Here is a 13,848-nt window from a genome sequence, read left to right as displayed (position 1 = left end):
TACATACACATATATCCCCATATCTCCTCCCTCTTGCGTCTCCCTCCCACCCTCCCTATCCCACCCCTCTAGGTGGTCACAAAGCACAGAGCTGATCTCCCTGTGCTATGCAGCTGCTTCCCACTAGCTATCTATTTTACATTTGGTAGTGTATATATGTCCATGCCACTCTCTCACTTCGTCCCAGCTTACCCTTCTCCCTCCCCATGTCCTCAAGTCCATTCTCTACGTCTGTCTTTATTCCTGTCCTGCCCCTAGGTTCTTCAGAACCAGTTTTTTTTTTTTTTTTAGATTCCATATATATGTATTAGCATATGATACTTGTTTTTCTCTTTCTGACTTACTTCACTCTGTATGACAGACTCTAGGTCCACCCACCTCACTACAAATAACTCAATTTTGTTTCTTTTTATGGCTGAGTAATATTTCATTGTATGTATGTGCCACATCTTCTTTACCCATTCATCTGTCGATGGACACTTAGGTTGCTTCCATGTCCGGGCTATTGTAAACAGAACTGCAATGAACACTGTGGTACATGACTCTTTTTGAATTATGGTTTTCTCAGGGTAGATGCCCAGGACTCCTGACTTTTTAAAGAGCTTTCCCAGGCACTCGTGCACTTGATCCTCATAAGAATTCTGAATAAGGGGTCACTGAGGAAGGAAAGCTTCCAAAAGGCACACCTGGAACTTTTAAGAAACAGACATCCTCTTTCTCAGCTTTCAGAAAGGGGCAAAATGGCTCTGGCAAGTGATGCTTCAACTTTTTATTCCACGATTCTCTGCGGCCCTCTGACACTCCACTCCCAAGTAGCTCGCATGGCACGGGAGGCAGGGGAGACACCCAAGGCAGGGCACAGCCACCAGGGGGCAGCCAGGAACAGCCACGAGGAAGGGTGGCCCTCAGACTCCAAGATCCAAGGTAGTCGACCACTTCACAGGCGGCCAGAACTGAGACTGCTTCCCCTCCATAGACGACGCTTTGGTTGTACAGAAACAGAATTCAAGAGACACCAAGAAGTGAGGCCCCTTAAAGGGTTTCACTCACCCTTTATTCTTTGCTAATGACAATACCAGCTTTCCCTGGTCCTGTTTTTGCCTGCTGCCTGAAGATGAGAGTCTTCGACTGTCCAGTCTGGGCCCGAGATTATACAGAACAAGCTCACACGGCAGTGGCCCCAGAAAGCCTGTGACTCGCAACTAAGCCTCTGCTGGTGCAGCCAGGGGGCCATCCCAGGTGGAAAGAGCACAAGACTGTAAGATCGATGGACACGACTTCCCCTGCTCTTTTATAGAGGCACGTATAGCTCTAAAACAGGGATTAACAAACTTTCTGGAAAGAGTCAGAAAGTAAGCATTTTAGGCTTTGCAGGCCATAATGGTCTCTGTTGTAACCACCCAGCCCTGCTGTGAGAGCCATAGATAAGATGTAAATAAATGGGCATGGCTGTGTTCCAATAAAACTTTATTTACAAAAATAGGTGGCTGGCCAGATTTGGCCTGTGCAACCTCAGCTCTAAAAGAGCAAACAAGGGAATTCCCTGGTGATCCAGTGGTTAGGACTCCGCCCTTCCACTGCAGGGGGATGGGTCTGATCCCTGGTAGGGGAACTAAGATCCCGCAAGTACGCAAGCGGCCAAATAAATAAATAATAAAAAATAAAAATTAAAGGCAAACATCAAATCGGGGGGAAAACTCACAACAAAATGGAAAAGACTTAAAAAATAATACTAAAAGAGCAAACAAGCATAATTTAAAAAGAAAAAAAAGAGAAACTTAAATTTTTACAAAAACCATTCAGATCAATATAATTATCAAATAAAACAAAAAACTTCCACAGTGGACTTTAAGGCCCTGTGCTATTCCCCTTCCTCACCTTTGACAGACAACCTTTTTCTTGGAAGGGGCACATAAGCCTTGGTGTACCTGGCTCAGAAATTAAAATCTCAGATTTATTATTAACCCACCTACAAGATGGGGAAAAAAAACCCAAACCACATGACCAAGTCAAAAGGGTAAAAAGGAGGGATTTCTCCAGCAGCTCCTGTAATGCTGGCAGTGCACACACTCTTACACTACATTCTGTTCCAGTTGCTTCCACCACACCAGGGTCACAGCGTTACAGAGGCACAATCAATCCACAGAAAATATTCTCCCTGAACAGCCACAGGGCTGTGTGCAGAGGAAAGAAGAAGGAATTGGGAGTCTGATGAGCTGGAGCCAATGTTGGTTCCACGTCCTAATGCCACTGGCTGTCCAATTTGGGGGAAGACACAGACTTTCAAAGCCCCACTTCCCTCAGATGTGTAAGCTCCCCCACCCAACAGAGCTCCTGTGTTAACTTATGACGTCATATATGTAAACGCACTTCATAAATGTCAGTTATCTCATCTAGAAGGAAGAATGCAGAGGCAAACGATACTAGGGCTATGTTGAGGACACTGATTCTCAAGTAACAGAAAGGTTGGGAGCTCTGATGACCAAAGACCTTCTTATCAGGTGAGCTAATTAGGGACAAAATAGATAATGCAGGTCGAGTTATGCCTATATACTCTCATCTATCTTGGTCTACGCCTGCAAGAAATCTGGAGAGGGACTTCCCTGGTGGCACAGTGGTTAAGAATCCGCCTGCCAATGCAGGGGACACGGGTTCGAGCCCTGGTCCGGGAAGATCCCACATGCCACAGAGCAATTAAGCCCGTGCTACTAATTAAGCCACAACTACTGAGCCTGTGCTCTAGAGCCCGCAAGCCACAACTACTGAGCCTGAGTGCCACAATTACTGAAGCCCGTGCTCCACAACAGGAGGAGCCACTGCAATGAGAAGCCCATGCACCGCAACGAAGAGAAGCCCCCGCTCACTGCAACTAGAGATAGCCCGCGTGCAGCAATGAAGACCCAACGCAACCAAAAACAAATTAATTAATTAATTAAAAAAAAAAATCTGGAGAAACGCACATACCCATTACTACCACGTGACCGACCTGATAGAAGAACCAAGAAAAAACTGTACAAACCTACAAAAAAAAGAAAAAAGAAAGAAAATGTAATCAGTGAGATATTTGTAGGGACAAGGTTTGGCAATAAAATCCAGCCCAGGGATCAAAGACCAGAACTTTAGTCCTGATTCTGCCACTAACTAGACCCAAGTTTCCTTTCCTATGAGTGAGTATAATTACACCTGCCCTTGAATCCAAACAGAACAACTGAGGCATCAAATCACAGAATGACTACAAAAGGGCTTTGCATCATGTTATCATTACCCAGCCTTGCAAATCTCCAAATGTTACCTAAGACACTGCGATGCCGACAATAAAATCTTAAGTTATCTTCAAAATTACAAACGCAAGTGTTCTTTTGTCTCAGCAGTTCCACTGGTAGAACCCTTGCTCCTTCTCCTGATATACTGCCATACATGCAGCGGGAAATGTACCCAAGAATGTTTATTATAACCCAGTTAGTAGCAGCAAAAGGTGAGAAACCACCCACATATCCTCACTGGGGCCCTGGTGAGATGAAGTACGGGGATGAAGGCAGTTGTGGGGCAGGGCTGCAAGAGAGGTGGGAGACAGGCTGCCACTGCACTGCATTTTAATCTTTTCTTTATGCTTTTGAACCAGGTGAATGTCTTCAACAAATTAAATTTAAACAACTGGAAAGAGAAAATGGGAAATTTTAATTTACCTTTAACCTCCAGAAGGTGGTATCCATCCCAGCCCCGAGGTTTAGAATTTGACAATTACATTCTGTCTTCCGTAGAAATGCCTTTATAAGCTGGCTGACGCCATGGACTCGAGCAAAATATCCTAAGAGACAGACAGAGAAGCAAGCTATCACTCGGTGACGACAGAAATAATCCCTGCAAAGCCCACGGTGCTGGGGAGAGCAAAACAACACTTTGCCCTTCTTCAGGGTCAGCTTTTATCTGCAGACTTCATGGGAGAAATAATGACTTTCAAACTCTCTTCCATTTTTTTTTTTTTTTTTTTTAAAAAGCTGGTTGAATCAAAAATACAAGCTACTTAATGGTGGAATTAACGATCTGAAGAAAAATAAAGTGTCCTATACTTTTACTTAGGAAAGACAAGTGTTTTATATCAAAACATCTGATCTAAATGCTCCTCTTGTAAATGTGCTTTTTCACGGCTCTAGGGAAAGCTAATTAGTACTCTGGTAAAACTCAAAATTGCAAGAGCGTGTGGGAAATAATATTTTTAGGTCAGGAAATTGGGCAGATGAATGTCAGTCAAAGCAAAGAAAGCCATGCTTCTTATCTTGTTCCTTTCACCTCTATCTTGTCTGGGTTAGAGCCTCTGTGTTTATAAAATGGCATCGCAGGCAGCGGGAGGAGAGACACCAGCAAGTGGTGGCTTAATTAATGGACTTGTTAAGCTCTGGGGTGGGGAGTTGGGACAAAGGAGATGGGAAACCCAGAAGGGAGACAGGAAGACAGCGTCTGTCTGGTTCTAAAGGCCTGTTGCTCAAGGTGTGACCGTTTTAAGAACAAAATTTGAAAGTAGCATTTAGAAACTTTATTGCCATTTGACAGAGAAATTTTATGTCTGGTGAGTGTGCTAATAAATAATTTGGGGAAATTCCCTAGCTGTCCAGTGGTTAGGACTCTGCGATTCCACTGCAAGCATGCACGGGTTCGATCCCTGGTCGGGGACCTAAGGTCCCGCATGCCACACAGCGTGGCCCAAAAAATAAATTAATTAATAAAATAAAATAAAATAATCAATTTGATAATCCCTACCTTATAAATAAATAAATAATTTGGGCTTGTGTCTACATTTTATTTTCCTAGTAAATCATCTTTATTGTATATTACAGAATATCATCCACAATGGATTCGATTTGGGGGAAAATAATATGTCTTCACCACAGACGTTTGGGAAGCGCTCTCCTACTGGGCTGGAGGTCCCCAATCTAGAGATGCAAACCGGGAGAGGAAGAAGGAAGGCGGGCTGACGTGCCGCCTGGGGCACCGAGCCAGTTGCCATGGTGGGTCCCTGTCTCTGGAACATTCGTTGGGAAATCTGTCTCAAGAGCTGGGGAGGGAGGCTTAAGAAAGGCCTCTTAACCAGGCCTTGCCCAATCTAACTGATGCCTGGTTTCACCCTCAGCTCAAAGTAACTACCATGTCCTTCTTCTCAGGAACAACCATTTACAAATTCCTTTGCCCTTCTTATAGAACCCACCTACGGGACCAATCTTTAGGGCCTAGATTCCCCACACATACAAGAATTACGTTCATTGGTCAGTTTCTCAATCTGGCTGAAACTAAGTCACACTCCTGTCTCAACTCCTTCGATTCCCTTGATGGAAATTACTTGCAGAACCTAATAGTGTTACTAACACTTTAATAGGGCAACAACAAAAATAATCCCTTATGTGAACAGACAGCTTGCAGTAAAAGATATATAAATGGCTTTTATAGTAAAAGATATGTAAATGGCTTTTATATTACTGTAAAAACCATTTTTCATGTATCAGATGAACAAAGATGAAAAGTTTCATAATACACTGTGCTGGTGAGGAAGGTGGGAAACGAGCACTTTCATACACTGTTGGAGACAGTACACCCCGGAACTCTCTTTTTAAGAATGAACCCCTAAAGCCTCAGGCCTCTCAGCTGATGAGATGTTGGGGAGGGAGATGGTCACTTGCCTCTGTTAATTTCCGGGGCCTTCCTCTCTTTAGATAGTCTCACCAAATGCTGGATGTAAGGGTCCTGCCAGTAGCCAATGCTCACTGCAAACCTGAAAGAGATGAAAAAGGAAGCAGGTGAGTAGAGAGTAGGTTCAGGCCAGGTTCCATGGCCAAGTTCTCAGGAACCAGGTCAAGGATCCACAGGGAATTTATTGACCTCAAAAGGCCAAATCATGCAACTAGAGATCATACTAAGTGAAGTAAGTCAGAAGGAGAAAGACAAATACCATGTGATATCACTTATACGTGCAATCTAAAAATATGATACAAATGAACCTATCTATGAAACAGAAACAGACTCATGGACATAGAGAACAGACTGGTGGTTGCCAAGGGGGAGGGGTTGAGGGAGGGATGGAGTGGGAGGTTGGGGGTAGCAGATGTAAGCTTTATATACAGAATGGATAAACAACAAGGTCCTGCTGTAGAGCACAGGGGACTATATTCCATATCCTATGATAAACCATAATGGAAAAGAATGTTTTTTTTAAAAAAGAATGTATATATATGTATAACTGAATCACTTTGCTGTACAGCAGTAATTAACACAACATTAAAAAGCAACCAAAAAAAAAAAAAAAAAAAAGCAACCATACTTCAATTTAAAAAAGGCCAAATCACATTTAATGCTCCAGCACAAGTTTAAACAGACATCCATCCACCTCTGCATTCACATACACTGCCCATCACCTTTCCCACCACGACCATTTCTTACCTCTTCCCTCTTATCACTAATTCCTTTCCCAGGACCCTAAACAGCAAATAACCTCACCTCATACTTCATACAGAAGACCTGCAACCAATTATTCATTCAGCAAACTCACTGGCCAGAGCTAGTCAGGTAACTCTGCTCAACCAAAAGTTTTGTGTCCAGGGGAAGGGAGACCCAGAAATATTTGGCCAACATCACTAACAACTACCGAAGTATTTCTCCTGACTTCGTATTAAATACCTGTCCTTTCATGTCCCTTAAGGAGGTCACAGTGGGGAAACTAGGAGCAAATAAAACAGCTATAACTTGGAAAATGCTAGGGTAGCCCAAACTCTCTCTACCCCAGTCTACACTACAAGCAGTTGAAGTTGTAGTGTTCCAAGCCTAGGAGCTGAAGCCCTGATTACCACTGGAAGTCTCCTGGCAACCATGAGTGGAACCAGCCTTCGGACAAATGAGAAGTCAGGGAAGGAACCTTGATCCCTAAGGCCAAGCCACACCCCTGTGGGCCTGGAGCCTTCTCTACCTGGCAATGAATACTTAGTGAGATAAGAAACATCTTTACCACTTAAGTCAAATTGAGTCAGGCTTCTGTTACTTGCAGTCTTAAGCATCCTAAGTGATATCCTGAATAATACATCCATTTCCATGTTGCTTGATAAATAAGCTGAAACTTAAGGTGGCTGGGGGGGTGTGTGTGTGTGTGTGTGTGTGTGTGTGTGTGTGTGTGTGTGTGTGTGTGTGTGTGTGTGTGTGTGTGTGTGTGTGTGTGTGTGTGTGTGTGTGTGTGTGTGTGTGTGTGTGTGTGTGTGTGTGTGTGTGTGTGGTGTCACCCAGCTAAGTTCTAAGCTCCCAGAGCACATATTACATCTTTCCTTTTCTTCATATCTACCAACAAGGCTTACTGCTGCCTTGACAGCAACAGGTGCTGAATTCTGCACAAACATGCCTCCTCCAGTCTCTCGCATCCACGTTTGCACATCCATAGACACCCACAACGAAGCACATATGTTCAACTACTCAAGGCAGCAACTCAACACAGAAACACACAAAGTACTAAGGAACACAATTTGCTATAAGCCCAGACTGTCCGAGGAAAACAGCAGACCCACAGAGTTTTACAAACAAACTTGCTCAGTTGTCTAAAATAGTGCTTTTCAGGAATTCCCCAGCGGTCCAGTGGTTAGGACTCTGCGCTTTCACTGCTGAGGGCGAGGGTTCAATGCCTGGTCGGGGAACTAAGATCCCGCGAGCCACACAGCACGGCCAATAAAATAAAATAAAAGTATAAAATAAAATAAAATAGCGCCTTTCAAACAATGAGTTGTGACCCATTCATATCATAAAATCGATGTAATAATTTGCAAATCTCCCTTTTAGAAAATGAAGCAGAACAGAGTAAAACAGAAAATAGCAGCATCATTCCACATTGTAAGAGTGTTTTGTGAAGCTTTTGTTTCAAGTGTGTGTTGGGGGTGTAAGTGCCGTGAAAAATGTGTTCTCACTGTGGGTGGCAGTTTGAGGAACGCTGATTTCAAAGGAATCATCTCGCGCCATCTAGTGGTAAAAGCCATATCTGCAGTTGAAGCAAGAACGGTAAACCAGTGATGAGAACACGCCTCGAACAATTTAAAGCTTGGAAGGGACCTTAGTCAAGCCCAACATCCAGAGCAAGAATCCTTTCGACAATATGGAGCCACTGTTGACTACTCCCCACAGAGAAGGCACTCACCCCACTGCGAAGAAACTTGAACTGCTGAAAAGCTGATCAATTTGCCTCCGTCTAAGTGTTCCTTGCTGGATTTATTAGTGCCCTCTCGGATAACAAGGCGCAGTTTCTATTCCTCCCAACTCTGCATTATCAGTTGATTTAATACTATTGATTCGGTCTAGCAATATTTATTGAGTGTCTGCTAAGTGCCAGGCATTGGGTTACAGTGGTGAACAAAACAGAGAAGGGACAGAGACAAAGACAGAGATTATGACAAACGAGGGATATAATGGTATGGCGGATGGAGGACCTACTTTAGAGGTGAAAGGGAAGACCTCTCTTAAAGGGCATGGCTGAGTCGAGTCCTAGAGAATTAGGGAAAGGCAGCTGTGCAAAAGGCATTCCAGGTAGGAGGAACAGCAGATACAAACACTCGGGGGTGGGAGTGCACGTGGAGTGTTCTAGTAGCAGGAAGTAGGCAGGGCTGCCGGAGAAGAGTAAGAAAACAGGAGAAACTGGAGAAGAGGTTGGAGAGAGAAGCAGACTCAGGTCACACAGGGCCTGGCAGGAGCCTGGGATGGATCTCCACAACACAATGGACGCGGTCAGTGATGTGCAGCGGTACAGAAAGGTGGGGAGATGCACGGACATAACACAAGGACCCCCATCACTTGGGGAGATGCCTGGACATAACACAAGGACCCCTGATCATCTGGGGAGACACATGGACATAACACAAGGACCCCCGATCATTTGGGGAGATGCCTGGACATAACATAAGGACTCCCAATCATTTGGGGAGATGCCTGGACATAACACAAGGACCCCCGATCACTAGTTCCCATGACTCCTACTTCCTAATTTTTCCAACATGTGTCTCTTTGCAGTCCTCGAATCTAGATGACTGCCAGTGGTTTCCATGCCTCCGAGGAAAAAGGCTCACTGCTTTGCCTGTGAGAGTGGCCAAGATAAAAAGATGTACAACACACTGCTGCGAAGAAGGAAGAGGGTGCTGCTGGGCATTGCTGCTGGGAGCTCTGAAGGGAGGCGGGCACCATGATTCAGCCGAGCAGATTACAGTGCATCCACACAATGAGTACTAACCAGTCATCTGAAACGTGAACTAGAAGAACTGGGGACGGCAAGAGGTTCACTAAACATGGGCTATATTTCATTATATCCAGGACACCACCAATTGAAAGACTGAAAAAAGAAATTAAAGGGACTTCCCGGGTGGCACAGTGGTTAAGAATCCACCTGCCAATGCAGGGGACACGGGTTCGATCCCAGGTCCGGGAAGATTCCACATGCCACGGAACAACTAAGCCTATGCGCCACAACTACTGAGCCTGCACTCTAGAACCCACGCGCCACAACTACTGAGCCCAGGCACCGCAACTACTGAAGCCCGCATGCCCTAGAGCCTGTGCGCCGTAACTACTGAGCCCGCACTCCGCAACAAGAGAAGCCACCGCAATGAGAAGCCTTCACACCACAAGGAAGGGTAGCCCCTGCTCGCCGCAACTAGAGAAAGCCCACGCACAGCAACAAAGACCCAACGCAGCCAAAAAATAAAAATAAAAATAAATAAAGAAAATAAAGAAAAAAGAAGTTAAAAAACGCTGCCAATTAGTTAATGTTTTTCTTATCGTTCAGAATTTTAATTTTGTGGTTACTGAAAAAGCTCCTTCATTGGGACAGAGTGTCATCATCTCTCTCTCTTGTACAGACAGAAAAAGGAAAAGGTGAGTGAAGTAAGCTGCTAAGACTTCACTTTCAGGATGTCTGTGCCTTTCGACACAATATCAACCTCCGCGCCATCGAGGGCGTTGGCGAGGATACATTCCTTAACAGATCTCCACCATCCTCTCTGAGATTTTCTTCCAAGCAGCTAACCCTCACCCTGGAAGTTTTGATACTGGCTCTTTCTTGATCTCATTCGAAGGTATCAAGGGATGATTTTCAACAGCAATCAGGATCCAGGTTCTTTCTGCAACTGGCCCTTAAACAGTATGTGGACTAAAAGCACCGGGGACCGGGGTCACGGCCGCCCAGCCATACCATGCCAGCAGAAATAACCTCCACGCCGGCTTGCACAGGGAAGGACACCTCTAACAGACTTGACAGTGTCTGCAGGACACATCGAGAGTAAGTCACATCTGATTTCACAGAAGCTGAAATGCAAGACCATGTGTGTCACAAAATGGCTCAGATGGTACTGTCACATTTATATGCATGACTGAAATCACTTTGTTGTACACCTGAAACTAACACAACATTGTAAATCAACTATACTTCAATTTTAAAAAGTAGTACTGAACTATGAGGAACCACCATTGCCTATGATGACAAGGGACTCGCCAGATGTCAACATTTAGCAACAGAATAGCTAACAAGGGAGGAATATTTGCCTTTTTTTTTTTTCGGCTGTGCTACATGGCATGTGGAATCTTAGTTCCCCGACCAGGGATCAAACCCGTGCCCCCTGCAGTGGAAGCACGGAGTCCTAACCACTGGACCACCAGGGAAGGCCCAATATCTGCCATTTTTAAATGATGTTATTCTATTTCTTTTTAAACTAAGTTAATTATTTCCATCAAAAAGATAGTATTGTCTTCACAACAAGAGCAAGAGTAAGTTTAGATTTCATAAACGAACATACAAGGCAAATATTACACTAGGAAAAATATTTGTAACAGGTCACAAAGTGCAAATATCCTTACAGTATAAAGGACTCATAAATTAATACGGGAAAAAACTAATATTCCAGAAGAAAAAGAATGGGTAAAGGACAAAAATGAACCATTCACAAAAGAAGAAAAACTGACCAATGAACATACAAAAAGCTCAGCCTTATCAATGATTAAAAAAAAAAAAGCAAAATGAAAATGAAAGCAAAAACAGAGAGCAGTACTGCTCTTATCAAATCAGCAATAAAACTCTTTTTTATAGAACCTGGCTTTGGAGAGGAATGAGGAAGAGTGCCCTGGAGCACCAATGCCCAAACTGGAAACTGGCACGGTCATGCTTCAAGGCACTGTGGCAACAGGTATAAGAAGCCAGAATACCATGGGAACACAACAGCCAAACAGTCCCACTTCTGGGATTTTATCCTTAGGAAATAACCACGAATGAACACAAAGATTTTTTTTTTTTTACAAGAACGCTGTACCTGGAGTTATAGTATCAGGTCGACAAAACAGGCTACAAAATTATATGGACAGGACATTCCCAAGTTTGTTAGAATGAACGTACACATATATATATAAAGACTGCCCAGAGTAGATACCAAAATGTTAATAGTGGTTATCTCCACACCCCAATACTGTGCACCTAGTTCTGTCACTTCCACGATCGTCCTCTGTTTCCCAAATCCAGAAACATCCCTTCCATTTGAATATCTTTATTTCATGTTTCAAACCCAGAATCAAAGAATCAAAAATCTCAGATCTGGAAAGACCTGACAGATTCACTCAATCTTCATTCAATCACTATTGCTTTCAAACTGCTCATGACACTCACATACCACCTGTTCAAAGTAATGTCTTTTTTTAACATTTATTTCATGGAAGTGTAGTTGATTTACAATGTGTTAACTTCTGCTGTACAGCAAAATGATTCAGTTATACATATATATATTCTTTTTCATATTCTTGTCCACTATGGTTTGTCACAGGATATTGAATATAGTTCCCTGTGCTCTACAGCAGGACCTTGTTGTCTAACCATCCTATATATAATAGTTTGCATCTGCAACCCCAAACTCCCAATCCTTCCCTCCCCCACCCCTCCTCCCCAATGTAATATGTCTTTAAATAAACTCAATTTTCTTAGTACTCAGGTCTGATGTGCTACCTAATATTTTCTTCTAACACACACTGTAACAAATACCTAACCATTAACATTTAAAACATCTATCTGTGTACCGCCTAAAACCATCTCACGTTCCTCTCGTGGGAAACAGTGATCTGGCCCAACCACCAACTCATTAAAGAAACATTTACTGATTCTGTCCTATTTGCTAACTGTCAGCTACAACAATGCGAAATTCATGTGAAGTTGTGAGACGCCTTCCAATAGGCATCTCTTCATCTGAGGATTCAGGGACTGGGAAAGGGCCCTCCCTGGTCTCCCCGACCATGAGGATCAAGGCTGGGGCTGGCTTGTTTCACTTCTCCTGGACACTGACGGCGTGCTTATTGCGTGCCAGGCATCATTCAAATGCTTGACAAATAGGAACACATTCAGCCCTTGTAACAACCCTAAAGTAGTTTGCCCAAGCTGTGGAACCTTTAGGGAAATTAATTTGAGTGCTTTACAAACCTACCTGCCCACCTGGATTTAGATCCCTCCCCCAACACTTCAGTGCTTAAATGGTACATATCTATCCTGTGTGTGTGTGTGTGTGTGTGTGTGTGTTTGTGTGTGTGTGTATTGCTTAGCTGCTTATAGATACTTATGTATCTGTATGTATGTATATCCATAGATATGCAATTGCAAAAAGCAACCAAATATTCTCAGCACTAATTTTCAAGTTTGGGATTTTTAACTGCATACTTCTTGTGGTCCTCTAACTTTTAATTTTATTGTTGTTCTTCTACATCTTTTAGTTTCAATTTTTGGTTTCTATTTCCTGTTGGTTTTATTCTTGGTTTATAAATGGAAGATAGGAAGCAAAGTCTTAAGGGCAACAGACTCTGTACCTAAACACAGCGTGGATTTGCTTCCTTTCTTGGGAGCTCTTGAAAGCTTCTTTTTGTTTTCCTAAGCAGATTGGCAGACCTTAAGTGTTCAATCATCTAAAAAACTGGGTCTGAATAACTAAGAAGACTCACAGGCTAGTTTCCTCCCAAAGGAGACTACTGGTATTGCCTTTTGGCTTCATCTAACATCTAATTACTTTACAAGAAGTAATATGATCTACAATCTACTGTCTCTCTTGTAAGCAGTCACTGAATAGTGGGCAAAGCGTAAACGGAAAAGGAACCTACATTCACAGAGAGTGAAATAAGTAGAAGAATCAAATCAGTCCCTTTGGTACAATGTCCCATATCTAACTTTTTAACCAAAAAAACAGAAAATGTAATTAATAAAATTAATACAGAACACAGTAACAGGATGCCGTGGACCTGAATAATGCTGATGTACTTTTGAAAAAAATAAAACATTTAAGAACCTGGATTCTGAATATTTTCTCCAGTCTGAGGCTTGCCTGTTCATTTTCTCAGTTTATCTCTTTTTCCTTTGTAGTTAGTACTTTTTGTGTTCTACATACTAAATATTTACCTACCCCAAGGCTGCCACGGTATTCCCCTATGTTTTCATACAGAAGCTTTGCGGCTCTAGCTTTCATATTTAGGTTTATGGTCCATCCCAAATTAGTATGTGGGTACAGAAGGAGGTCCGTGTTCATTCTGTTTCCACTTGAATATCCAGTTGATCCAGAATTATTGGTTAAAAAGACTTGACTTTTCCCCACTGAACTGACTTGGCACTCGGGGCAAAAATCAACTGACAGCACCGGTATAGGTCTATTTCTGTTTCATTGATCTATTTTTCTACCTTTATGCAAAAACCACATTGTTTTGATCACTGTAGCTTTACAGTGGGTCTTAAAATTCAGTAGATTAAGCAGTGTAAGTTCCCCAACTTCACTCTTCTTTTGAAGATTTTTTTGGGCTAGTCTAGATTTTTTGTGTTTCCATATACAT

The 13,848-nt window shown here is 43.0% G+C and overlaps 1 protein-coding gene and 1 long non-coding RNA gene across 5 annotated transcripts in view; one reads left to right on the top strand and one right to left on the bottom strand.

Annotated features, from left to right (window-relative positions):
• Positions 1 to 13,848, top strand: part of LOC309645687 — a 702,435-nt gene that overhangs the window by 190,917 nt on the left and 497,670 nt on the right. The window lies entirely within an intron of this gene.
• Positions 1 to 13,848, bottom strand: part of LCMT1 (leucine carboxyl methyltransferase 1) — a 55,438-nt gene that overhangs the window by 28,938 nt on the left and 12,652 nt on the right. For all 4 annotated transcript variants that reach the window (XM_082431111.1, XM_082431108.1, XM_082431109.1 and 1 more), the window contains exons 2-3: positions 5,673 to 5,764; positions 3,687 to 3,808 (exon numbers count right to left, since the gene is read on the bottom strand). In XM_082431111.1, the coding sequence (XP_082287237.1) occupies positions 3,687 to 3,808; positions 5,673 to 5,764 (214 nt within the window). The remainder of the gene's footprint in view (positions 1 to 3,686; positions 3,809 to 5,672; positions 5,765 to 13,848) is intronic.

This window comes from Balaenoptera physalus (assembly GCF_965194825.1).
Source record: "Balaenoptera physalus genome assembly, chromosome: 16".
In the NCBI taxonomy this organism is placed as follows: domain Eukaryota; kingdom Metazoa; phylum Chordata; class Mammalia; order Artiodactyla; family Balaenopteridae; genus Balaenoptera; species Balaenoptera physalus.
The sequence above is the reverse complement of the archived record's forward strand: the minus strand, read 5'-3'. Positions and strand labels throughout refer to the sequence as shown.